This window comes from Chiloscyllium plagiosum, chromosome 19 (genome assembly GCF_004010195.1).
Source record: "Chiloscyllium plagiosum isolate BGI_BamShark_2017 chromosome 19, ASM401019v2, whole genome shotgun sequence".
Lineage (NCBI taxonomy): Eukaryota > Metazoa > Chordata > Chondrichthyes > Orectolobiformes > Hemiscylliidae > Chiloscyllium > Chiloscyllium plagiosum.
Window position 1 is genome coordinate 22,677,875 of NC_057728.1, and position 27,879 is coordinate 22,705,753.

The 27,879-nt window shown below is 41.1% G+C and overlaps 2 protein-coding genes across 7 annotated transcripts in view; one reads left to right on the top strand and one right to left on the bottom strand.

Moving 5' to 3' along the window:
* Positions 1-27,879, top strand: part of wnt5b (wingless-type MMTV integration site family, member 5b) — a 136,422-nt gene that overhangs the window by 40,556 nt on the left and 67,987 nt on the right. The gene's annotated exons all lie outside the window — the stretch shown is intronic.
* LOC122559586 (F-box/LRR-repeat protein 14) lies at positions 1-27,879 on the bottom strand. 5 transcript variants are annotated; one of them, XM_043709307.1, is made up of 2 exons: positions 25,806-27,879; positions 1-361 (listed from the first exon to the last, which is right to left on the bottom strand). In XM_043709307.1, the coding sequence occupies exons 1-2, from the start codon at positions 26,997-26,999 to the stop codon at positions 221-223; spliced, it is 1,335 nt and encodes a 444-aa protein (XP_043565242.1). In that variant the 5' UTR covers positions 27,000-27,879; the 3' UTR covers positions 1-220. The 5 variants fall into 5 exon arrangements, with proteins under 5 accessions (XP_043565242.1, XP_043565244.1, XP_043565247.1 ...); XM_043709309.1 differs by lacking the exon at positions 1-361 and adding an exon at positions 14,027-14,148; XM_043709312.1 differs by lacking the exon at positions 1-361 and adding an exon at positions 14,157-14,189 and having other exon boundaries at positions 25,806-27,878.

The following is a 27,879-nucleotide window of genomic DNA, read 5'->3' on the forward strand; positions in this document are numbered from 1 at the left end:
TTTATTACCAACTGGCACGCAATGAGAAATATTATCTGGTATCGGAAACAAACACATTAGACTGGATTCTACCAGAATGAACATTACAAAGGAAATAAAACTGAAAGTGAGAAAGACATGTCTGAAACATGCACCTTCCTATTGTCTTTTTCAGCCAAATTACTACAACTTATGTTAATGCGATTACTACAAAGTTAACAGTACTTAGTGCTTTTTGACACTAACAAACCATGTTAAATACAAAACCCCTTGAACACAGCCATGTCACTGGCCATTGCATCTTCATGCTTTGCCCTATCCAGCAAAGTTTAAGTTGACAATACAACAAAGTTTTGAAGACACTCATCAGGACTGGGAGCATCTGTGGAGACAGAAACATTTAACATTTTGAGTTCAGTATGACTTTTCTTCAGAACTGAAGACCAGGAGAAAACTGGTGGATTATATGTCACAGTAAAAGGTGAGAAGGAGCAATATTAACAGGATGGAAGGTTAGGGTAAGGTTAAAGTGTGAAAGAGAATAGCATTTGTGGGTTTTACAAGAAAAGGTACAGAAAGTGGTCATGGCTGTATACAAGAGAGAGGGTCCAGGGAAGATGTTAATAGCAGAATATAGGACAGCTCTGCTGAAAGCAAACTGAGGAGGCCAAATCTTGGGGAAAGATGGGAGCAGAGATGGGAAAAACAAAATGGAGGGCAGAGTTCATGGTCTGAAGTTGTTGAACTCAATATTGAGTCCAGAAGGCTATAAGATGTCTAAATAGAAAATAAGATGTCATTCCTCCAGCTTGTGTTGGGCTTCATAGGAACACTAAAGCACTTAGAATATAAATGTGAGCCAGATTGCTTGCCATTTGAATACACACAATCAGAAGGTTACATCATGCTTATGGACTGAGTGCAAAGGAGTCTCCCAGTCAATTGGATTTGGCAAGTAATCTCAGCATGTTATTGGAACAAAAGGGATAACTGGGAGCATCACATGTCAGTAAACAGCCAAAGATGTCAGAAACATGATAATTTACCTGCATTTGGACAGATGTCCTAAAAATACTTGAATGACCTCCAGTGTGAGACAGTAAAATACAAGATTGTTTTGTTTTTTTTCCATTAAGATTTGATATGTTAAAGGAACTTAATTCAATTATTGAATGCAACTTTTCTAAAACCTATGATGCAATAGTTGTAGTTCTCTATATGTTACCCAGCTAGGCTTTCTCATGCAGTTAGTTGCACTTTGACCGATGAGTCAGATAGTACCTACTCTGTTCTAGACTCTGGCACATTCTTGAAAAGACACATCCATGTTTATTGAGGGAATAAAATAACAACACAAATGAATCTAAACAAGTGGAAAAAGGACATTTTAAAAGAGTGACCCCATTTAGTATGAAGCTGTTTCGGAAGAGTTAATTAGTATTAGCATCTGAGTCAAGAGATAGTTTCATACTTTTACAAAGGTAACATCTATGTGCCGAAATTGCTTGGGGCTTTCACCAGTCTCTCACTATAAGTCTGAAAAATGTCATCCCACAAGGTAAAGGCAAGCTTTCAACTTCCTAGGCTACATTGGAAAGCAGTGAAGGCTGATACATTGAATTAAATGAGGTTTGCTCGCCTCCACAAAACCCACAGTGGGTCCTGAACAGTCACGTGAGAAGAGGGACTGAGCAGTGTTCTTATATAGAGATCAAGAAGACTTTGACCAGAATCAGTCAGAACTTCAGAAACCACTGATACCAGCAGTTTTGCTGTCCTGTGTAGATGTGCTGAATATGGTGCTTAAGCCTAACTTTCTAATGTTTATTCGTTTCCATCTCAGCCCAACCTTCAACTGATGCTTCGTCAGTGCTAGAAGGTAGTGTATCTATTGGGGCCTGAATTGTCAGTTCCTACAGAGATTATTCCTTGCTGAGCAATTAAGCAGACTGCATGTATCTCACAGCTGAAAAGGCAAAATGTAAGAAAGCTCTGTTCATTCACAGAAGATCTGAAGCAAAAGTGAAAACAATCAACATGCTATAGTCGGTCCTGGAACCTGAGTCGTGGAGTACACATAATTTCCCAGCTTTCTGAAGTATATCAATGCTATATTTCTGTATTAGAAATAATCACAACAAACAATACAGGTTGATATTTGAGGGGAGTTCAATTTGTTACATGTGAGAACATGAAAGAAGAAGTTGCAGCATTCACTCAAATTGCAAAGGAACCCAAGATTGTCTTTAGAAAACCAGCAAGATGACTAACCGATGGGCAGGAACATTACACATTACGCATTTAGATTTGATGTATGCAAACAGGTTGTAACCCAGCATCAAAAACATTCTTTTATAAGTCATTAAATACCAGAAAAGATCCATGATCTATTTGAAGCATATGGAAGGAATCAGCTCCATCTTTTTAGTCATCTAATTTTTAAAAGTCTGATGATCTAGCCTCGACGAAAGCTTGTCTTCACATCTGACATTCCAAATGCAGTTAGGGCAGGTGGTGGGCACCATTCAAAAAGGAATTGCAGAAGTCGACAAAGCAATATGTGTTCAGTCATGTCACCAGCTTGCTAAAGCTTTAACAGATAAAGGCAGGGCAGGGCATACTTAAAATGATGAAGAGAATCCTGAAAACTGCATTATCCTTCTCAACTGGTACATTAAACTGGTGAGATATTGATGAACTCACCAATTAAAAGGGTGATATGGCAGACAAACCAAGATATACTATCAGCCAGCTCTTACCATTAAAGATAATAAAAAACACAAAACAGAAGAAGATTTAACTGAAAACAAGGCAAAGAACATGAAAAACTTAGAAAATGACGAATTGTCAGAACAAAATATTCGAATGCTGGTGAAAATGCAACAGCAAACAAATTTTGTGCTTAGACCAGAAACCAAAGATTCAATATCATGTGAGCAATCTGACATACCTGTAAAAGCGAGTTTTGAGAAGATTTGTAGCTCATGGTGAGGTTTTGGATGTAGGTTTGCTCGCTGAGCTGAAAGGTTCATTTCCAGACATTGCATTACCTTACTAGGTAACATCTTCAGCGGACCTCATGCAAAGCAGTGCTGAAAATTCCTGCTTTCTATTTATATGTTTGGGTTTCTTTGGGTTGGTGATGTTATTTCCTGTGGTGAAGTCACTTCCTGTTCCTTTTCTCAGGGGGTGGTAGATGGGGTCGAACTCCATGTGTTTTGTTAATAGAGTTCTAGGAATTCTCGTGCGTGTCTTTTGTTTGGCTTGTCCTAGGATGGGTGTGTTGTCCCAGTCGAAGTGGTGTCCTTCCTCATCCGTACGTCAGGACAATGAGCAAAACTAAAGTTATTTTCAAAATACCGTGCAAGGACTGTAACAAACACTACATTGGAAAAACAGGCAGAAAACTAGCCACCAGGATACATGAACACCAACTAGCCACAAAAAGACATGACCCTCTCTCACTAGTATCCTCACATACAGATGAGGAAGGACTCCACTTTGACTGGGACAACACATCCATCCTGGGACAAGCCAAAGAAAGACACACACGAGAATTCCTAGAAGCATGGCATTCCAACTGGAGCTCTATTAACAAACACATTAAATTAGACCCCATCTACCACCTCGAGAAAAGGAACAGGAAGTGACTTGACCACCGGAAATGCATCACCAGCCCAAAGAAACCCAAACATATAAATAGAAAACAGGAATTTTCAGCATTGCAACACATGAGGTCCACTGAAGATATTACCTAGTAAGGTAATGAAACGTCTGGAAATGAATTTTTCAGCTCAGCGAGCAAACCTACATCCAATACCTACCTGTAAAAGCTAAAAGACCCACCATTGCAGAGAGACTTTGGAATCAGGCTATGTATCCTGATGAAGGGCTCTTGCCCAAAATGTTGATTCTCCTGCTCCTCGGATGCTGCCTGACCTGTTGTGCTTTTCCAGCACCCCACTCTCAACTCTGATTTCCAGCATCTGCAGTCTTCACTTTCTACTATGTACTCTGTAACCCAAGTGATACCTTCATTCAGCCCACAGTCAAGAAACCACAAACAGCATAGCAAGAAAATCGAGGCCTATCTTCAGCAGAACAATTTATTCATTAATGGGATGTGCTGCTGGCTAGGCCAGCTTTTGTTGCCATCCCTGTTTGCCTAGAGTGCCTTAGGAGGCAACTACATGGCTGTGTGTCTGGAGTCACATGTAAGTCAGACCAGGTATGACCAGTTTCCTTCCTAAAGGGCACTAGTGAACCAGATGTGTTTTTCCGACAACAGTTTCATGGTTATCATTAGATTGTTAATTTTTAAAAATGTATTCAAATTCTACATTTGTGCACATGAATCAGAATGAAAGCTAATCATAGAGTCATAGAGATGTACAGCACGGAAACAGACCCTTGGGTCCAACCCGTCCATGCCAACCAGATATCCCAACCCAATCTAGTCCTACCTGCCAGCACCTGACCTATATCCCTCCAAACCCTTCCTATTCATATACTCATCCAGATGCCTTTTAAATGTTGCAATTGTACTAGCTTTCACCACTTCCTCTGGCAGCTCATTCCATACATGTACCACCCTCTGAGTGAAAAAGTTTCCCTTTAGGTCTCTTTTATATCTTTCCCCTCTCACCCTAAACCTATACCCTCTAGTTCTGGACTCCCCGACCCCAGGGAAAAGACTTTCTCTATTTATCCTATCCATGCCCGTCATGATTTTATAAACCTCTGTGAGGTCACCCTTCAGCCTCTGACGCTCCAGGGAAAACAGCCCCAGCCTATTCAACCTCTCCCTGTAGCTCAAATCCTCCAATCCTGGCAACATCCTTGTAAATCTTTTCTGAACCCTTCCAAGTTTCACAACATCTTTCTAATAGGAAGGAGACCAGAATTGCACGCAATATTCCAACAGTGGCCTAGCCAATGTCCTGTACAGCAACATGACCTCCCAACTCCTGTACTTAATACTCTGACCAATAAAAGAAAGCATACCAAACACCGCCTTCACGATCCTATCTAGCTCCCAATACCAAGAGGAATAAGCCCTGTATCCTGGAAACAGACAATACAAAGTCATATGAAAACCAGATAATCGATTTTATTTAGCAGTGATTTTGTAGTTGTTTGAACTGCTTCCATTGGAACTAGAGGACTGTTCGAACTTAATTGTTTGTTTTTGATGTAAAGGTTTGGCTTTCTTTTCAGGATAGAGATGTATTGCTGTGGAATTGAAACCTTGCATTGATATGAATCACAGGATGAAGACTAACTGTTCCCTTTGATCCCAAGTTGTTTTACGGTTACCAGCTGCAGTGTAGAATCAAAATGGCTACACACAAAAGAACATATTTCATTAGCTCCGAATGTTGTGAGTCATAGTAACTTAAAGCTACCAAAGAGTTAACTGCTTACTCCTATTCCCTGTCTTTCACTCCCAACTTTTTGTCGTCTTTTTACTACATGCAAGCCCTCAAGTTTTGAACAAATCTATATTATCCAGCATTAAAAGCTTCCCGACTATCATCAAAAGATTCTCTGTTCCTCCTACTATTGCTTTAACTAGAGCCTCTCATCACTGGGATCTTCAGTTGTTCATTGCATGGTGAGTTTCACTGACTGGGCCAATGTTTGTTGTTTGAGCCACTGGGGACCATTTGCTGTAGGTACAATTACATCACTCTTTGAAGGAAGTTCCAGGTTTTGTGACCAAGTAACAGCAACATATTTCCAACTCAGCATATTGTGTGACTTGTAGGGTAATTTGTGGGCACAGGTGCTCCCATGCATTTCCTGTCCTTGACCTTCTGGGTGGAGGAGTTCATAGATTTTCAATGTGCTGGCTAGGGAGTCCTGAAAAGTTGCTAATCTGGTACACTGCTTCTCTTGTGCATTGTTGGTAGGGGGAGTGAATGCTTAACATTCTGAATGAGGTACCAATCTATTGGGCTGCTTTATCCTGGATAGCTGTGAATTTCTTGTGTGTTGTTGAAGCTGCATTAATCTAGAGAATATTCCAGTACTTTCCAGATTTGTTCCTTGTAGAGGATGAAAAGGTTTTCTGGAGTCAGTTAGTCAGTTACTAAATGCAGACTTCCCCAGCCTTTGATATGAATGTATACCTCTCGTCTAGTCGAGTTTCTGGTCCGTTAAATGTAATTCAGTGATGGCAATGCTGTTGAATAGCAAGTGGGAATTTGGGGGTTGTTGGCGGGGGGGGGAGGGAGGAGAGATGGTTGGATTCTCTTTCTTTGGTGATAGTCGCTACTTGAAATTATGTGGGGCAAATGCTTCTTGCTACTTTTCATTTCATGCCTATGTTTTGCTGTATCTGGACATGCTTCATTTTCTGATGAGTCTCACTGCAACTATCAGCAAGCATCCCCACTTCTGATCTTAGGAATGAGGGAAGGTCATTGAAGCAGATCAAGGACATTATCCTGAGGAACTTCTGCACAGATGTCCTGGGGTGCTGAGAAAATTGACATCCAACAACCACAACCATCTTCCTTTATGCAGGGTATAACTCCAACCAGTGAACTGTTTTTCCCTTGATTCCTGTTAACTCTAGCTTTTCCAGGCCACCTTGATGTATCACTAATCAAATACTGCCTTGATATCATAGGTAGTCACTCACATCTCCTGAGTTCAGCTTTTCTGTCCATGTTTTGATGAAAGTGGTAAAGAGATTTGGAGATGAGTATGAACCTAAACTGAACATATGTGAGCAGGTTTGGCTGAACATGTGGTGCTTGAAAGCAATGTCAACCTTGCATCACTTTACTGATGGTTCAGTGTATCTGATGGAATAGTGTTTATTTGGACACGATATACATGGGCAGTTTTCTATGTTATTGGATAATAGCCAGTGTCATAATGTGCTGGAACAATTTGGTCAGGGGCATGGCTAGTTGAGGAGCACAAGTCTGAAGTATTGCAACTAAGATGTTACTAGGACTCATAGCTTTTGCTGTATTTTGTAATAGCTAATGCATTTGTTGCATGTACTGATATTACAGGACATGAGATACTTCCTGCACATCCCCTCTGCGCGGGCAAGGCAGGGGGGTCAGTTAGGGTCGTGGTTGGCAAAGGAAGAAGGGGTTATGGCAGCATATTGGTGAACTGGGTAAACATAATGAAAAAAATGCATCTGTTAGAAAGGAAAGAAGATTTCTTTTTACACTGGTCTCTCATTTCAGTGCTCACTCCAAATTTACTGCTGTGCATCTTAGAATTGTGCTTGGACTTCCAGTTATTTAATGCAGATAATTCTTTGCATCCACCAAATCTGATTCTTGAATTAGTTTCAGGTACAATTAGTGCACTGGCACCCAGTCAATATTTCCTGATTTTTTTGGACTGCATGGTGATTTGTCTAAGTGGGGTGCCTGTGCAGGTGCTGTAATGTAAAAGAATGGACAAGACCTTTTGGTGGCTGCATGGCTGTGTGGCTTCAAGGAGACATTATGTACTAAATGCAAGCTGCTTGATTAAGACTTCTGAAAACATGAGGCACATTGTAAGCAACATTCAAATAACATTCATTCCATACAGTGTCAGACAATGACCATCTCCAACTAATTATCTCCCCTTTTCTATCAATAGTGTTACCATAATTCAATTCCCCACTCAATACACTGGGAGTTATTATTGAGTAAGAACTCAACCAGCCACATAAATACTTGTAGATGCAAGAAGAGGTCAGAGGTTAGAAATGCTGTGGTGAGTAACCTTCTGTCTCCCCAGTGCTAATCCATGAGTAAAATGGAAAACACTCCACTTGCTTGGATGAATGAGGTTCTAATGGCATTCAAGAAGCTTGACACCACTCAGGACAAAACAACCCATCTAACACCTTTAACAGTCATTCCCTGCATCACGGATGCACAGTGGCAGCAATGTATTCTATGCTTTATTTCCTTTCCAGTCTCTTGTGCTGCCTAAAGCTTTTTAACACAGTTGATCATACCAACAATTCTTAATTGTTCCTCCATCTATAAACCCAGCCTCTCTACATATAACTTCTCTACCTACTCATAGATGTTACCTGCTCACCCTTGGCAAAATTACCCACAAACAAAGCATCAGCTTTCACGTGTCAGCTGATAACACTCGGCTCTACCTCTCCACTATCTGACCCTTCCACTCCCTTTGTCAAATGTCTTGACCATCATCCTAGGATTGTCTTTGTAAATATTTCCCGTATACCCCGTCTACGACATTCTTTCTAAAATAGGAGAATAATTATGAGAGTTTCAACTTCATTATTCCTGACACACACCAGGAGTGAACAGCAAGAAATCCCATCCCTCAGTGCATGATTTTTTTTAAAATCAAAATTGTTAAAATGTAACAAGCTATGATTTCAGAATCTCTTGAAATATTCTCAAGGCATATGCCAGAAACAATAAAATGAAAAGGCCTAACCAGTCATTTGTACTGTTTAGCATTACCTCATTGTTCTTTTGTGCTCTCATTTATAAAATTTAGCATTCCATAATCCTCCCATTAGTTAAAAAAACCTGTCTAGCCTTTTGACTCTCTACACTTGTGTTTCTTTCAAAGTTTTACCATTGATCCTCTCCTTTATCTGCCACTCAGAAATGCAATATTTTACATTTCTCCACATTAATTTTCACCTGACATATAGCTACCCAATCTGCTATCCCATCTGTCTTCCTTAAGTTTCACTCAATCCTTTTCACAGTTCATTTACATTAACTACCAATTTTGATATCTTTTCCTTTATGCCTTATGAATTCTGGGAAGTAACATTTTGTGTATTCTCAAGCCCAAAAGCCATTAATTGAATAATTCTCTCCCTCTGTTCTTTAACCAATTTCCTACTCATACTGCAATGGGATCTGTAATTAATACAGTTTAATTTCATTAGCAAGTCTTCTATGTAAAGATAAGGTCACCATTGTCCTACTATATCATTGGCTGCTCTGTCTTTCGAGAGAGACAACTGGTGGTGTTTTAATTTGAGAGTCACCACCTCTCAGGCAAGGGAAGAGGTTGAGAAGTAGAGTTCTTCATACTGAGCTCAGCCGGTGCGGGAATTGAATCCATGCTGTGGCATCACTCTGCATCACAAACCCGCTGTCCAGCTAACTAAGCTGTGAAAATCCCATTTCAGCATTTGCCAGATTTCTTCATCTGTAAACTCTAAAGAAGTAGAAAATGGATATATTTGTAAAGCAGGGCAAACATTTGGAAGAAGAAATGGTCAACCATCTTGAAAGTTCCAAAGGGATTAAGTTGGATGGACTCATGGTTACAGTGATGTGAAATGTAGTCATTCAGTAGCATGTGCTGGCTGATAAATTCACAACGTATCAACATATTCTTATTCAATGGACTGAAAACAATCTAATTTAGATAGATGTAGCAGCATGCACTATGGAAGAGCCAACTCCGGATACTTCAGAGAGCAGTACTAAAAGAGATTGGAAAAGTTAAAACATCTCGCTGTCATTGTGTACTGATTCCCAAAGACTTGTGATTGATGTAAAGAAACTGCAACTAAAGATAACAAGATATTGATAGAATACTTCAGGATAAAATGAGGGACAACTCTTTGATACTCAACTGGTTGCTTTATATCTATGTTCCTATCTCCAATTTTGGTTCCCCAAATGGTGGATGATATGCTGGCCCTGGAAAAGGTCCAGAGCAGATAGCTAATAGAACTATACCAAGCTTAAAGGGTTTCAGCCACTCGGATTAAAGGACTTTGGCCAAATTACTTTAAAGCAGCACAAGCATGAAGATCATCTGACAGAGAGCTATAAAATAATTAAAAAGCCAGACAGCAACCCTGTTGATAACTTTTAGTTTAGCAGTTAAGAGAGGTCCAGAGGACATGAGGCTGAACAAAATAAGATTGAGAATAGATTAGATGTTAGGCTACACAAGGAAGAATTTCCAAGAGGATTGTCAATCTCTGGAATTTTTTCCATTCTTTCGTGGACGGAGTGTTTATGTGGCAAGTTGAGTAGAGTTTCAGGTCAATGTGAACCCCAAGTTGATAGAGTCATAGAGATGTACAGCATGGAAACAGATCCTTTGGTCCAACTTGTCCATGCCGACCAGATATCCTAAATTAATCTTGACCCATTTACCAGCATTTGGCTGATATCCCTCTAAACCCTTCCTATTCATATACTCATCCAGATGCCTTTTAAATGTTGTAATTGTACCAGCCCCCACCACTTCTTCTGGCAGCTCATTCCATAAATGCACCACACTCTGCTTGAAAACGTTGTCCCTCAGGTCCCTTTTATATCTTTCCCCTCTCACCCTAAACCTGTACTCTAGTTTTGGACTCCCCACCCCAGGAAAATACCTTGTCTGTTTACCCAACCATGCCCCTCATGATTTTGTAAACCTCTATAAGATCACCCTTCAGCTTCCAATGCTCCAGGGAAAATAACCCCAGCCTATTCAGCCTCTCCCTATAGCTCAAAACCCTCCGCCTTGGCAACATGCTTGTAAATCTTTTCTGAACCCTTTCAGAGTGGAACATTCAGTGATGGTAACACCACTGAATGTCAAGGGGTGGTGGGTAGATTCTCTCTTATTGGTAGTGGCATATGTGTAGCTTTTGCCACTTGTCAGCCCAAACTTGGATATTGTACAGATCTTGTTGCATTTGAACGTGGACCGCTTCAGTATCTGAGGAGTAGCAAATAGAGGGTGCTGAACATTGTTTAAACATCGGTGAATATCCTCACTTCTGACCTTGACATGGAGGGAGGGTCACTGATGAAGCAGCTGAAGACTGTTGAGCCTAGGACACTACCCTGAGGAACTCCTGCAGGGAAATTCTGGAGCTGAGATGTCTGACAACCTATGTGCCAAGTATGCCTTTAACCAGTGGAGAGGTAGATCCAATTCCAGTTGATCTGAGTTTTGTGAGGGCTCCTTGATGTTTCACTTGATAAAATGTGGCCTTAATGTTAAGGGGTGTCACTCTCACCCCACCTCTGGAGTTCAGCTCTTTTGTCCATGTTTGAAGCAAGGCTGTAATGAGGTCAGGAGCTGAGTGAAGCTGGCGGAACCCAAACTGGGTGTCACTTATCAGATGTTGCATTCCATCTCTTTACTGATGATCAAGGGTAGACTGATGAAGCGAGGTTGAATTTGTCCTGCTTTTTGTGTACAGGACATACTTGGGTAATTTTTCACATTGTTCGGTGGATGCCAGTGTTGTAACTGTCTTGTAGGAGCTTGGTTTAGGAGAGCAACAGGTTCTGGACCACAAGCCTTCACTACAATAGTCAGAATATTGTCAGAGCCTTTGCACTATCCAGTACAACCAACTGCTTCTTGATATCAGGTGGAGTGAATTCAAGCGGCTGAAGACTGCGATCCATAATGATGAGGACCACTGGAGGAGGCCACAATGGATCATCCATTCAGCACTTTTGGTTATAGATTGCTGCCAGTAATTCAGCTTTATCTTTTGCACTGATGTTCTGGCCTCTTCCATCATTGAGAATGGGGATATTTGTGGAGCATCTTCCTCCTCCAGTGAATAGTTTAATTGTCCACCACTATTCATGACTGGACGTGGCAGGATTGCAGGGATTGGATCTGCTGCTTAGGTTGTTTGGCATGCAAGTATTCCTGTATGGTAGCTTCACCAGATTGATATCTCATTTTGAGGTGTGCCTGGTGCTGCTCCTGGCATGCGCTCCTGCACTTCCATTGAACCAGAGTTGATCCCCTGGCATGATGGTAATGATTGAGTGGGGATAGGCTGGGCCATGAGGTTACATATTGTGCTGAATACAATTCTGCTGCTATTGATGGCTCGTCTTGAGTTGCTGGATCTGTAGGAAATATGACCTATTTAGCACAGTGATAGAACCTCAGAACACAATGGAGAGTATTCTCAATGTGACAGCAGGACTTTGTCTCCACAAGGACTGTGAGCTTGTCATTCTTACCAAAATTGTCATGGACAGATGCATCTGTAGCCAGCAGATTGGTAAGTCAAGGTCAAGTATGGTATTCCCTCTTGTTAGTTCCCTTGCCACCTGCTTCAGACCCAGTATGGCAGCAAAGTCCTTTAGGATTGAACCAGCTCAATCAATAGTACTGCTGCCAAGTCACTCTTGGTGGTGGATTCTGAAATTCCCCCATTCAGAGTACATTTGGTGCCCTTGTCACTCTCAGTGCTTTCTCCACGTGTTGTTCATCATGGAGGAGTACCGATTCATCAGCCAAGGGAGGATTGTACATGGTAATCAGCAGGAGGTTTCCTTGCCCATGTTTAACCTGAAGCTACAAGACTTCATGGACTCTGCAGTCAATGTTGAGGATCCCCAGAGCAACTCCCTGACTATATACCACTGTGCTGTCACCTCTGCAGGATCTGTACTGCAGTTGTGACAAAACATATGCAGGAATGTCAGGGACATTGCCTGTAAGGTATGATCCCATGCGTATGACCATATCAGGCTGTTGTTTAGCCTGTAAGACGGTCTTCTCAATTTTGGCACTAGCCCCAAGATGTTAGTCAGGAGAACTTTGTAGGGTTGACAGGGCTGTTTCTGCTGTTGTCTTTTCCAGTGCCTGAGTCTATGCCAGGTGGTCCATCCGGTTTTATTTCTTTGAGACTTCATAGTGATTGGTACAACTGAATAGCTTGCTAGGATCTTAAGAGTCAACCACATTGCTCTGGGTCTGGAGTCACATGTGCAACACCAGGTGAGAATGGGCCGATTTCCTTCCCAGGAGGTCATTAGTGAGCTAGATGAGTTTTTCCAACTGATAATAATTTCATGTTATCAGTAGATGCTTCATTCCAGATATTGTTTCTTGAATTCAAATTCAACTATATGCCACAGTGGGATTCGAACCTGGGTCCCCAGAACATGATGAGTTTCTGAATGAATAATCTAGCAATAATACCACTAAGCCATTGCCTCCCTGAGGAAGTACATTGCTAGATGATATGGTGGGTGTTGAATGATTTTTCCTTAGACCTGGGTGTTGCTCAATATTCCATATTTCCCTTGAGCTAAGTGGCTTGCTAAGTCATTTCAAAGGGCAGTGAAGAATGAACCACTTTGCTGTAGGACTGGAATCATATGGGCCACATGGGGGGTTGGGGGAGAGGGGAGGAAGTGAACTAGGTGGGTTTGTACAACAATCAATTGCTATGGTCACCAATACTGCTTTTGTATTTTGATTTATTGATTGAATCAAATTCCACCAGAACCATGGTGGAATTTGAGTCCAAGACCCAAAGCATTAGTTTAGTCATTGGGTTCTTTGTCCAGTGACATTACCACTACAGCGCCATCTTCCCATCTCTCTGTATACCCTTGTGTACTCGAGCTGTACTCATTCCTGACTGGAGAAGAGGCCATACTATATGAAAGATCTTTAAAGGTTACTCGTAGTCCATGTGATATCCTGGACAGGTTTCAATTGACTAAGAGGTCAGAGAAGACTTTCCGCTGGGTTTTAAACTCTGGGTTTTAATTTGTTGACATTCTCTGGAGAATCAGATGGTTCTAGGTATAAGTTTGGGTGGAATAATCTAGTAATAGTGGAGATGTTAGAGAAATGTGAAAGAATGTAACCCTCATGGTCTGCCATCATGGCTTGGCACAAGTTTGATGAACCTGCTAGTTGTATCTGTCCATTTGGTATATTCACATACAGCTGTAGTGCCAGTCAGAGGCACTCTTCCAATTCTGTCTTGAAGGAATAAGCACCTGGGTTTCAGTCTCATACCTGCCAAGACTAATTTGCTTTAAAAGATAACAAAATAAAACCCTAGTGGGCACGTGTCATCAAACTACATTTTGGTTATTCTCCCATATGCTGTTATAATACAATGTTGTCATTGATTCGACATTCCCTCCTTAAGAAGAAGAAAACATGGAAAATTAATTGTTAATTTAGGAAAATAAAGTGGGTGTTCAAGATGTAAAATATTAATATTTGATTATTAACTTAATTACTTTACTCGTACTTTGGCTTCAGATCTCTTCGTTCCAATTTCACAATTGTGGCTGTCTGGATTTTCCCCTCTTATACATGGCTTTGATCCTCCCTCTCCACATGGTTCTCTTTGTTCCCAGTCAGGCTTGACTTGTTCAGTATGTCTGCAGATGTCTGTTTGCCTGACACTCCCAGCTGTCAAACATTAAGGCTTGGATTCAGCATTTCTTCCTTTCCTCCACAAGAAAGTTAAGCAAATGCAAGATATTTCAGCTTCCAAACATAAATAAAAGTTCTGTATTTGATATTGTACATTTAGTCTTATATTGTTAAAAGCATCTGTTTTGTGCTTCTTGATTATAAAGAACCTCTTGAATGGGTTTCTAGTATTCAATTTATATACATTAACACTAAAATTCAACCTACATTCAGGAACATAAATCATTATCAAGCTGCATGCCAAATCAGTGCTATTTTTAACTACCACTCACCTCTTTCTCCTCCTCTTGAGGGTTAGGTTTCATTGCTAGTATCAGTTTTGAGCAAGTACCAGTATAAACTGAAGGTGGAGCTGCAAAAGTTTCTCTAATTCTGATTTTTATAGCTGCCTTGACAATGTGTGTTTTCCTTTCTAATTGCTGTATAAATCCTGCAGAACAATTATACATGTTCATCAATTTTTTGAGTCAGTACAACAAAATAATCTTGCATGCTCACTGATCGAGATGTTGCACTCAATCTAGCTGTGCAGGAATAAATAAACAGTTCAAATTTTAGCACTGGATTGAACTACAAATAGAATCTGCATCTGGATTGACTGTGAATATAAAAGCAAATAATCTTAAAGATTGTGAATATAGATATTGTCATGAACTGATTACTGTGCAGAGGGTACATCAAATATTAGATTAATCGAAACAATTTCAGTATTAACTTGCATTTACTTGTGGCTTTAACATAAGAAAATGTCTCAATCCACTTCACAAGAGCATTATAAGATGAAATTTGATACTGCGGTACATGAGATGATATTAGGGAAGGTGGCCAAAAGTTTGGTCAAAAACATTCATGTCAAGGAGCAGTAAAAGGAAATTGGGAGGTAAAAATTAAAGATGAATAGGTTTAGGGACAGAATTTCAGAGCTTAGGGCATAGGCAGCTAAAGATAGCCACGAATTATGGAGGAGTCAAAACTGAGGACACTTCAAGAAGCCAGAATTAGAGAAGCATCAACATCCAAGAGGGAGTAGGCCTGGAGATTACATTTTAGGGAGGGGTGGGAGAGATGGGTAGTGTAGTTGAGTTGAATGATCACGAGTTTGCGATGGGTAGTATGTTGGTGAACAGGACTGTTTCGCAGTAGTGTTGAGATACCAGAGGCAGGAATCATCAGTTTGCAAAATAGTGTTAACCAGAGTATGTTCAAGCAAGCAAGTCAGTGATAAATACATTTATTGATAAAATAGGCAAAAGCACTATCTGGTCCACTATCCTGCTATTAGAAAGTACTAGATTTGATTTCCATTTGGTGAAAGTAACTTGATTTCAAATGATATGCTCAAATTGGCTCCGTGCTTCAGGACTTTGGAAGATGAAATCGTCACTCAAAAATCTTGCTCAACATTTGTCACCAGTGGTTCCTGTTGGTAAATGAATATACATTGGTTCTTGCATGACTTTTAATTATTTATGGCCAAATAACCAATTGGCACTTGTCAGGATTCTGAATATTTGCTAGTGTCAGGAATTATCTCCAATCAAGTGTCAGTGTCCTTGACAAGACAAAGGGAAAACTGACTTGTCATTAATTGTGTTTTGTAAAGATTGTGATGGTACTGACTGTCTAGGCTTTAAACAGAATGAAATATAGAGTCATAGAGTGATACAGCATGGAAACAGACACTTTGGTTAAACTGGTCCATGCTCATCAAGTTTCCCAAAGTAAACTACAGGCCGTTCTGGTATAATGCGTGTTTCATCGATCCAAATTGGCTATAACGTGAATGATGAATTGTGGACACTGAAGAACATAGACTTTCTGCTGAATGAGTATGGCAATCTTCTACAACATAATTTTTGACCGCAATTTTCTGTAGCTCAACCTGAGCTACAAATCTTCTCCAAACTCGGTTTCTATAGCAGTTTTCCACAGTGCAATTTTCTATAGGGGAAGGTTGCAGAGGAACGCAACTGTTGCCTTAGAGCAGAACGACCTGAAATCCCATTTACCAGTGTTTGACCTACATCCCTCTAAACCTTTCCTCTTTATGTACCTGTACAAACGTATTTTAAATGTTGTAACTGTACCTGCATCTATCACTTCCTCTGGCAGTTCATTCCACATACGAACCAACTATGTGCGAAAAGGTTACACCTCAAGTCCCTTTTAAAACTTTCCCCTCACCTTAAAGCTATGCCCTCTAGTTTGGACTTCTCCACCCTGGACAAAAGACCTTGCCTATTCACCCTATCCAGGCCCCTCATAAACTTATTTAAGAACACCCTTCAACCACCTATGCGCCAGTGAAAAATGTCCTAGCTTATCCAGCCACTCCTCATAACTCAAAGCCTCCAGTCCCATTAATATTCTTGTAAATCTTTGCCACACCCTCTCCAATTTAGTAATGTCCTTCCCATAACAGGACAACCAGAACTGCACGTTGTTCTCCAAAAGTGGCCTCACCAATGTTTTGTAAAACTGCAATATAATGTCCCAACTCCTTTATTCAATGGTCTGAACAATGAAGGCAAGAGCGCTAAATGCTTCTTATTCAAGGAACTGTAACGCTATTTTCAAGGAACTATGTAACTGAACCCTTAAGTTTCCATCCTACCAGCTCACCACAGATCCCATGTGATTTCACCTTCTGTACCAGCTTACCATGAGGCACTTTGTCAAAGGCCTTGCTACGGTCCAATTAGACAAAATTCACCACCCAGACCCCATCAATCACCTTTGTCACTTCCTCAAAAAACACATTCAAGTTTGTGAAGGACAACTTCCTCAGCACAAAGCCATGCTGCCTATCCATATTTTTCAAAATATAGTAAATCCTGTCCCTAAATATCTTCTCTAATAATTTCACTACCACAGGCGTAAGGCTCATTGGCCTGTAATTTCCCACATTATCCCTTAAACAAAGGAACAACATTGGCTTTTCTCCAATCCTCTGGGACCTCCTGTGATTGAAGACGAGACAAAGTTTTGTACAAAGCCCAGCAATTTCCTCACTGGCCTCCCTCAGCATTCTGGGATGATCCCGTCAGGTCCTGGGAACATATCTATCTTAATGCTTTTCAAAACAACACCTCTTCTTCAATACCTTTGTTAACGATAAATTATTTTAGATTAGATTAGATTAGATTACTTACAGTGTGGAAACAGGCCCTTCGGCCCAACAAATCCACACCGACCCGCCGAAGCGCAACCCACCCATACCCCTACATTTACCCCTTTAACCTAACACTACGGGCAATTTAGCATGGCCAATTCACCTGACCCGCACATCTTTGTAACTGTGGGAGGAAACCAGAGCACCCGGAGGAAACCCACGCAGACACGGGGAGAATGTGCAAACTCCACACAGTCAGTCGCCTGAGTCGGGAATTGAACCCGGGTCTCTGGCGCTGTGAGGCAGCAGTGCTAACCACTGTGCCACCGTGCCACCCATTTTGTTCTGCAAATGCATTGGTACATTCCTGTGTCTTTAAAGCAGACTTAAAATTTATATATTTGAGATACATATTTAGAAATGAAGACAACAAGAAACACCGCAAAAGCCCATAGGTAGTGATCCAACATTATTATATAGGAAAATCACTTAATCTGGCCTGAATTTCATTTGAAATTGGTTGTCAAATTTGGCGAGTTTCATGGAGGATTTTTCTCCATAAGCCCGAGTGAGTTTTCTCACTCTATCCCCACAAAGTTGCACCATGCATTTCTGGTGCCTCGCTCTTACTCTCACTTGCCACAGACTGGGACTTCCATGGATTCCTAGCAGCGGTATATCTTTAAAAGCCACCTGCACACATGGTCAAACGCTGGCAGACCACAGCTTGGTTCCTGTCAATTTCCCCAAACATGGCAGATGGAGGGAAATATGCCTCTTGCTTGATTGACTGGGACCTGGAGGTTCTGGTGGATAGGGTTACGCATGGAGAATGCCCTGAAATACTGGTGCCTGATGTCCAAATTGGAGGGCTGGAGGAGTAAGTGCCAAACTGGAGCAAGTGCCAAACAGGTTGCTAGGCTTCCATGCTGGGATTTGTTGCTATCTAGTTTCTATCCATGGGTGGAAGAATGTAAACTGCATATCGATACAGTGAGATGATGTCATTAGGAGGAAGTCAACGGAAGATGATGTCATTAGGAGGATGTCAACGGAAGATGATGTCATTAGGAGGATGTCAACGGATACTAATGCATGTCTATTGGCCTCTCAACCCTCACTAGTAAGATTCTTGTCTCATTGTTCTATACTTTGTTGAAAATTGAAACCTTTTGCTCTTGATATTGGGAATCTCTTTACTGCTGATCTCTCAATTCTCCCAACTTTCTCACCAATGCCCATATTGATGTAGGGATAGGGAAGTTCCATCCTCCATCTCTAATGCCCTTAGGTTAACCCAAAGTTAGCTTAGCTCCAATTCTTACAGATACCTTTACTCCAACTCAGTCATATGTTGTACAACTTTAAATATTGCAGTTGCTTTACTTCTGGTATATTCCATATTAATTTTCATTTGCAAACTACTCACACCAAATACCAAGGATTACTGTATCTCTAAATAAGTTATTTCAGATACAGAGATATTTACAAATTACTGAGAATACACCATACTTGTATAGCTGACTCCATTTTCCTGTTACCTAATTGTAATGTTTACATTTAATATAGAACTATACATAAAGCAGGAAATTCTACTTTATTATAACCATTTTTATGAAAATGGGGGAAAAAAGTTGCTAATTATTGCATCTCTGACGCATTCAATTAGCTAACACCCATTATGATTGGACAAGCTCCTCACTGCATATCCCATTTGGTCAACCTCACAGAAATGTTTCCAAGTCATCCTGGTAACCTTATGGTAATAAAGATACTGATTCACCTTGAGAATATCTCAATTACTGAAAATGCTTCAATTCCTTGATCTATATTTTATAATAGGCACACCCTATTTAGATCCTTAATCTGTATCAGTGGAATTGTGCTTTGATTTACGAATCATGAAATAACCATTCATTAGACAATAATTGGTTATACATGAACCTAAGTTCACAGACTTTTTTAACAATCTCTAATGACAAACAGACACAGCAGAATAATGTGGTGTGGAGATTGGAATGGCATAGTTAATCCAATATCTATCTTGTTGGTTGTTGATTAATTTATGTTCATTTAAACTACTAGACTTGCAGATATACTGTTGCTTTTTTATCCTTCCAACACAAAGGATAACAAAAAACCTACAATATAAAACAAAAAGTGGCTGTGAGGTATTTCCCTCTTCCTCTTCATTCATGACTACATTTGAAACTGTTTCCCTGTTCTCCAGTCTCTCCCTATCTCTGTACTGTGGAATGGGGACATAAGCAATTTAAATGTTGTGTCCTTTGTATGAACTTCCCTAAAAGGAAATGGCTTGTCTCTCCAATCCTAACAATCCTACCTCACGTGATTCAGCAGTGTAATATAATGGTTTACCAACATTCTATCTTGTCTGGGTCAGACTTTGACAGTGTTCAGTATAATTTTCAAGCAGAAGATCCTTTATGAAGATCACAATCTTTAGTATTCAAATTTGTTTTCAAAAGATAGTAGTCTTTTGACGCTTAATTATGTAGTTCTGACAATACTCCTTTAAATAGCAAAATCTTCATCCAAGTATCTGGGTCAAAAAATGTTTATTTCATAGAAGTTTATTTTCATTATCAACTTAGTATTTCTTCTGAACTACTTCATTGAATTAAATTCAATGCCGTGGGCGGCACGGTGGCACAGTGGTTAGCACTGTTGCCTCACAGCGCGCCAGAGACCCGGGTTCAGTTCCCGCCTCAGGTGACTGACTGTGTGGAGTTGGCACGTTCTCCCCGTGTCTGCGTGGGTTTCCTCCAGGTGCTCTGGTTTCCTCCCACAGCCCAAAGATGTGCAGGTCAGGTGAATTGGCTATGCTAAATTGCCCGTAGTGTTAGGTAAGGGGTAAATGTCGGGGTATAGGTGGGTTGCGCTTCAGCGGGTCTTGTTGGGCTGAAGGGCCTGTTTCCACACTGTAATGTAATGTAATCTAAAAAACGTATGAACTTCCTGGTGGTCAGTCTCTCTAATTAGAGCAGACACAGAAACATTCAAAAACTTACCTAATTATTAATGAAACTGACAATGATTATTTAACACCTGAAGATTGGTGCCTTTTTGAAACAAATATAAAAGATTCATTTTCAATAGGATTTGACATGTTGATTTCATCCTAATAACAAATAGCTTCTTTCATATCAATAGTGCAGTTGGTTCAAAACATACTAAAAAATCTAGTGGCTATTGATGAGAATTCCTATTACCGTGTAAGAAAAAATGAAATCACTGTCAAGGCTAAACTGCTAAAATGTGTTTCAGACTAAAATATTCTGAATAGAAGTTACACCAAATAAGCTGCATTCTATTAATGTCCACCAATTGGAAGTTTGATGTGAACCCAGGACAAATCTATTAGATAATAAAAGTTTGCATATAAATGTACATAAGACACTGATCATAGTTTGATATTATCTCTGCTATCCAGCAAAATATGAGAACATTATTGTGTTGCATCTTAGCGTTTAATCAATGGAATGTCTGCCCTAATATGATGCAAATCTCAAAAAGTGAAGCAACTCCAATCAGGTTTATTTCCAGTATCATGGAATACCATGAATTAATAACATGTATGAGTGAAAGGATGTGGTTTACTCCGAATCTAGATTTCTATAAAATATGAAAACTATGCTTCTGCTGTTTCAAGATTATTTGGCAAAAAGACGAGGTCATCTTGCTGGTTTATGTCCATACAACATTCGACAAATGACAGGGATGAATTGGTCATGGTTTGAAAGTGGTTAACACACAAAAGCCTGATTTGTTTTGTGACAAAAAGCACGGAAGAAGTGTTTAGGCCATTTCAAATGGAGATGGACTTCAGGTTGGAAGAAACATCAGTTTGCTCTTTGTTTATCTTCTAATACCACTAATACGGTGGACAAAACAACTGATTAAGGTCACCAAAGTAACTTCAGCATATTGCTATTCAATGCTGACAGCATATGTAATACAGGCTGATGTCCATATGGACAACAGAACATGACCTTTATTCGATCATGTACATGCAAAGTGAAGCACATGACTATGGCAGTGCCTCACAAACTATTTTCCAGTGTGACCAATTTAATTCACCAGCACCTTCTCGGGGCAATTAGGGACGGACAAAAAATGGCTTGACTATCCAGTAATACTGAGTCCATGAATAAATATACATACTTTAAAAATCTATAACTTAATGTAAACCAGATGTCAGCAAAGCAAAACAGCTGTAAAAGGGCATAGCAATGTTTAGTATATCATTTGAGAATCACATATTATAAATCAACATAAAAATGTTGGATATAAATATGAAAATGTTTTTCTTAAGAAGTACTTTGTAGAAATGCTATTGTTTTATATACTCATGTTGGTTTAAGATGATTTCTCTATATTTCCTGATGACAAAAGACTTGGCGAACACCTCTGTCCCACAAATGCACTATAATTCATCTTTCTCCCACACCCTCCATATATTCTTCCTATTCCCCTCAACCCCCCACTCAGTCAATAGTTCCTCTTCAAAAACCATTCGCTGCTACTCACTGGAGGAGCTCCTCTCCCAGTTCCCTCCCTGCTACTTGCTGAGGAGCTCCTCTTCCCAACTGTCTGTCCCTAATAACTCATGTCCTTCCCAAATCTTATCCCACCATCACCAACTCTCTCCTGTCCACCACACCACACTGTCCTTCTCCACTCTTCCAAAATCACTCTGCAACCTCGCCTTTCCAGTGGTCTAACAGCATCACCAGGCCCACAGACCTCTACCTGGCCAAGCTATCACTACTTAAAAGTTTTCCTGATTCAGTTCAAGTATGCCTGCACTGCTTATCCCTCAGTACCAAACCCATGAAGACTTGTACTCCCTTATTCCTCCTACACCCACTGAAACTTGGTCTCTGCTGCTCCCTGTCCCCAGTTACCAGTCCGAACCCTGCGGAAGGTCAGGTTCTGTTGCCTCTTCCAACTAGAGTCATAGAGATGTACAGCACTCAAACAGACTCTTCGGTCCAACTTGTCCGTGCCGACCAGATATCCCAACTCAACCTAGTCCCACCTGCCAGCACCCGGCCCATATTCTTCCAAACCATTTGCCATCAATTAGGCAACAGAAGAGCATATGCTGTTAGTAAGACAGCAACCAGGACAAGGCTGGTGCGAGGCTGAGTGGCAGTAGTTGGGATTTAGATCTAGGCATGAACTCCAATGGGGGTCCCCACACTTAGGCCTTGACTTTGGATGTCGACTGAAAGCATACAAGATTGGAGTTGAATACATGCACCAACAACCATGGAGCGGCAGAGGGCAAAAATTATTTCCAAAAGCAGAGTATCATACTCAGACAAAACCAAAATCTGCCAAAAATAGGCAGAATTTTTTCATCCCTGATATTATAAAATGGAAAGAAACAATTTTGAATATTTATGTATTTCTTTTAGAAAATAATTTAATCTTACCTAGATTGAACTTGTTGGATTTAACAATCAGGTTCTCTTTTATATAAAATGATTTTACAACGAGAACACATCCTACTTTTAAGTAGCACTGGCCTTTAGTATTTGCCACCTTGTTGTACACAAGTCTTCTGTTTAGCCTTTGAATCTACCTTTAGTTAATGAAATTTGGGAACTGAAATCCTGTATTGGAGCTTGTGGGTATTATCCATTTCAACTTGCCCACTGCTGGTTCTGTGGTCATGTCACCCTTTCGTACATAATTACTCTGGAATGGCTTATGTTGTCTACACATTTGTGGTGTTAATTGACCTAAGTGTTTAAAATTATAGTAGAAGTTTCATTATGAATTATCATGAATGAGCTTGTAGAATTATTAATCTGTATTGTTATTTGAGGGAACAGCATTTCATAATTAAGGCAAATGGTGGAATATCTCGAGCTTGTGTGGGGCACTAGCAGCTAGTTAAGGGTTCAGTTATTGTAAAAAAAATGTATTTCGGCCATTTTTTATTTTGCAAAATTATTTATCACAATTACCCTCATCTTAGAAAGTGAACAGTAAAAATATGATTTTAATTAGATGCAGTGAATTTGAAATGTGTATTTCTAATAAAGATACCGGAAGTTGCAAATGAAACAGATCTGTTTTCCATCAGGCACAGTTTTATATCAACCAGTTGAAGATGAATTTGTATTTGAGATCCAAGTGCACAAATATCCTACTTAATAGTTTTGGATTATATAGATGATCTCTGCTGTTTGAATGTTACCATGTTAAGTAGGTTCAGATAGTCTTCTCATTGGAGGGGCAGGAACGTAACAGAAGCTCAGTCATTTTCAATTTACAGAACTTGCCATTGGAATACTGTGAAGTGTAGTTTCATTCATCTGTGCCCCCTCCCCCACATAAAATTTAAGTAGGAGAAATTAATTTCTGAGATGGACTATATGCTATGATTGAAAAAGATATGTAATGTTAAGAAAGAACACAATCCACAATTTTAATTTGATATTTGTTACCTTTAAGTGAACTTAGGTTATCTTCCATCATGAGTATTATATTTTGACTATCTTGTTGGAATAACTTCAGTCCTAATTGACCTGATATTGCATAATTTTTTAAAAAAAAACTTTTATTTTAAGGTAATCCCAACCTATGATGGCTATGGAAAGAGCAGTTAGAAGGCACGTCATCATCAAAACGTTATGTACAATGTGACAGTAAAGTATTAGGGTTGTACCAAATGGCAGTGCTGGCATCTGGAGGTCATTTCCACCTTAATAAAAAACCTACCGGAAAAAAAATAGGAGTGCTTATTGAAAAGGTGATTGAAAGATTCCAGATTGGACAAACCTCAACAAAATATTTATTTTTAACAGCCATATTCTATCATGAAGCTGTTAAAAGCTGACACTTGTCTGTTGAAAACATTAAAAGTATGGTTAAATCAACTGTCTTATAAATTAAAAATTATGAAAGCCATTGTGGGATCGTTAAAATGCTCATTAAAACAACTTGGGGCAAAAAAAATTATAATAAAATCATTCACATCTACAGGAACTCGCAGAACTATTACATATTCCCAACCCACTTTTTTTTGAAAGAACTGCTGCTGTGAGTAAGTCTTGGAGCAGCCTTCTTCCCTTCCGCTTGAAAAGCCGATTAAACGCACTCAGAAATGGATAGGAATGCTTAAAGAAAAACCTCGGGGGCAGGACGAGGATCCTGAGGGAGCTGCACACTAAGCTATTTGGTATGCATGAGCGGGCAAGCAGAAAAGGAGAGCGCCGTAGCTTTTTAACTTTGCCCAACAATGCCGCGCCAGCACCGGGTTCGCTCAGACCATCAAACCCCTTTCATTTTTCAAAAAATAAAACAAAAAGCGACGGGAATCGTCGGGAGGTTTGGGTATACGGTGCTCAGTGTAAAGAACAAGGCCATCCGGGTGAAAAGGAAACCTGATCAGACACAAGAGAGGCTCCACAAAGCTATCCTCGACTGCATCTCGTCACTGACAACAAGGCGCCATTGGCCCACTTCCACCACCGTACTTTTCGAAATGATCACACACAATAGGGGCACTGACACTTTTTTTTCCAAAACATACGTCATATTTTCCCGTCTTTATTATATAAATATCAGCTTTTTAACGTTTACTGTAAGAATATAAAACGTTTAAGTATCATTTACAAATTCACATACAGTACAATTCAAATATAGGTTGATCAGCAGGATTTTGTTTTCCTTCAGCAACTAACTGCCTGCCCTAGGCATCACGGCCCTGACAGGCATTCAATCCTCGGGAATCGATGATTCTTCACTTGACGTGGTCGCCCTATTTAAGGTAGAACAGGCTTTAATCATTTCTAAAAAGGACAGGGAAAGTAAGTCCCCCACAAACTGTTGTAAATCTCGACCGAAAAGAAAAGCCTGTACAGCTGCCAGATCAAGGCGTCTACTTTCCAACTTCAGTTCTTTTTTGTTTCCTTTGCATAAAACTATAGTTCGGTGGTTTTTGACTTGAGTGCAGCCAAGTCTACGAAAACCAGCGTCATGTGTGCTTCATAGATTATTTGTAAAAATGTTTCCAGCCAACTTTATTTTCATTGAAATATATCTTTGTTTTTTTTTGTCCACAAAAGGGTAACGCTGTAGACCAACCAGAGGCGGGGAGGGGAAAAGGTTGCTATAAGGACAGATCTTACTGTGAAACATCTTAATTTCAGGGCACAAAAGAAAACGAGGTAGCCTTGAATGTGTCTATCAGCAATATGCATATTATCAACAAAACAAAAAGTGTGAACAAAATTCCAGAAACAGTGACCACCGTCAGAATTGCTTTTTGTTTTGCAATTGAAAACCATGTTGAAGGATGGGAATACTGCAACTTATTTGATAGCACAGTGTGGAAATAATTTGCCGTGTAAGTTACAACAAAACGAACATCACTTTTTAAAGTCATAATTTTTGGAGGAATAAAAACAACAGTATACTCCTGTTTTGACAGCAATGGAGGCGATTCTTAAGTGTTTGTTTTAAACAAAATTTTTCACCTTACTTTTTCACTTTCAGTCATCTGCCAGAGTCCCAAGTTAAGAACTTTCAGGCAGGGAAGTTGCGTTATTCTTTCCAATCCCCTTTTGGTGATTTTTGTGCAGCCGTAAAGATCAATGCCAGTGAGTTGGGTCAAGTGGTCAGCTATGAGCTCCAGTCCTTTGTCTGTAATCCTTACACACTGGCCGATATTTAGGGTCCTCAATTCGTGCATCTGCCGGGCCATTTTGTTGATGCCGTCATCACTTATGTGGCAGGAGCAGAGGGAAAGCGACTTGAGCTGAAACAAGCCTTGAGCGATGTAAGCCAGGCTCTGGTCGCCTATCTTATCACAAAAGGAAACGTCCAAGCCGGTCAGTCTCAAGCTGCCCATGGCCAAATGCATGATGCCGGTATCGCTGATGTTGTCACAGGACCTCAGGTTGAGACTCCACAAACTGGTCATGTGTGATAGGTGCAACATACCCGCGTCTGAAATCCCACCGCAGAAACTCAGGTTGAGAACCTTAAGCTTGGTCAGGCCTTTGGAGATGTGTTTTAAGGAGAGATCCGAGAGTTTCTGGCAGTCCTGTAAAGTCAGATACTCGAGGTTTAAGCAGCCTTCCGCAGCGCTCCTGGTCATGCCAGCCAAATGGCCGATGCCGACATCCGAGACATGCCGGCAGCTCCTCAAATTTAGGCTCTTGAGTCTGTGCAAGCCCCAGGCAATGAGCAGAAGGCCGGTGTTGGTGATGTTGCTGCAGCCGCCCAGCTCCAGTACCTCCAGGTTCTTGAGGTACTGCGCGATTCGGCCCAGGCTACTGTCGGTGATCTGTTTGCAGAGGCTCAGGTTCAGCACGTTGAGGGACGGGATCTCCTGCACGAACGCGTGTCCCAGGCCGATGTCTGTCAAGTTGTAGCAGCCGCTGAGGTTGAGGCTCTCGATGTTGGGCATACCCTGGATCACGTAGCTGAGGCTACGGCGCAGGCTGAGGATCTGCACCCGCCTGATGCCCCTGGCCTGCAGGCTGGGGAACAGGGAAGGGTTGGCTCTCCTCAGATGCAACTTGGCTTCGACCCCCCTCCAGACGGATTTGTGGTAAGCAGCGTCCCTCCAGGCCGCGCACACTTGTGCCGCTCGCCCTTTGTCCCGCACGTCCAGATAACTGAAGATCATGGCTAAAATCTCCGGGAAGAGACAGGAGATGTGCGTCTCCATATTGTTTTGACCCGATCTTCCCACTGGCCTCTCTCCCTTTCTCTCTCCCTCTCTGTCTCAGTCTCTCCCTTTTTTTTGGGCCAATCGATCAATTCGCGATCCCCGGGACTGCGTCACGTGACCGTACTGCTGCTGCTCGTTGCGCAGTCGGATTCAAACTGCAAAACCCGTCGGCGCATCAGAAAAGCAGCTTTAAAACTCCGGGCTCTCAGCCCAAAGGCACGGCTGCCGATGCATTCCCCACCCAGGCTTGCATTACTTTAAATCGCGGGGGGAGGAGGAGGAGGAAGGGGGTGGATTAAAAAGTGGAGGCCGCGGAGTTGTTCTTTCTGAATGATTGCACCCACCCCTTCGTCGTCCTCCTCCATCGGAGCTCCTCGCTCTCACTCTCACGCCTGCAGCCCGAGGGCTTCCTGCGGCCTTTGTCTGATCTTTTCAAACCCACTTGGCAGGCGCGCAGCATTTTCCATCGCGGGGGTGTCCCCGGAAATTAAAAGCAGCAGGAGAACCGCGCTGCCAGAACCCAAACCTCCTGCTCGGCTCAGGAACGGCCTGACCCGCTGTCGTGACCCGTTCGCTTCCCTTCGACAGGGAAGCATAAATGATCTGGGAGTTGGAGCAGCGCCGTCTGCGGTGCTCGGACTCCCCCCGCCGTTCCAGCCTGCAGTTGGTCTCGCCCAGATGGAACGGCAAGAATCGTTCCCTTGGTAACCAACTTCTTACAATTCACTTCACTTTCCATTAACCCTGGAGTACCCGGAGCTTAGGCAATGAAATAGCCTTTCTCTCACCTGGAAATCCCCCACGACAACCAAATGCGAACTTCTCATTCTCGTTTTGTTTAAATAAAAAGTATCCTCCCCGCCTCATCCCGAGTTAG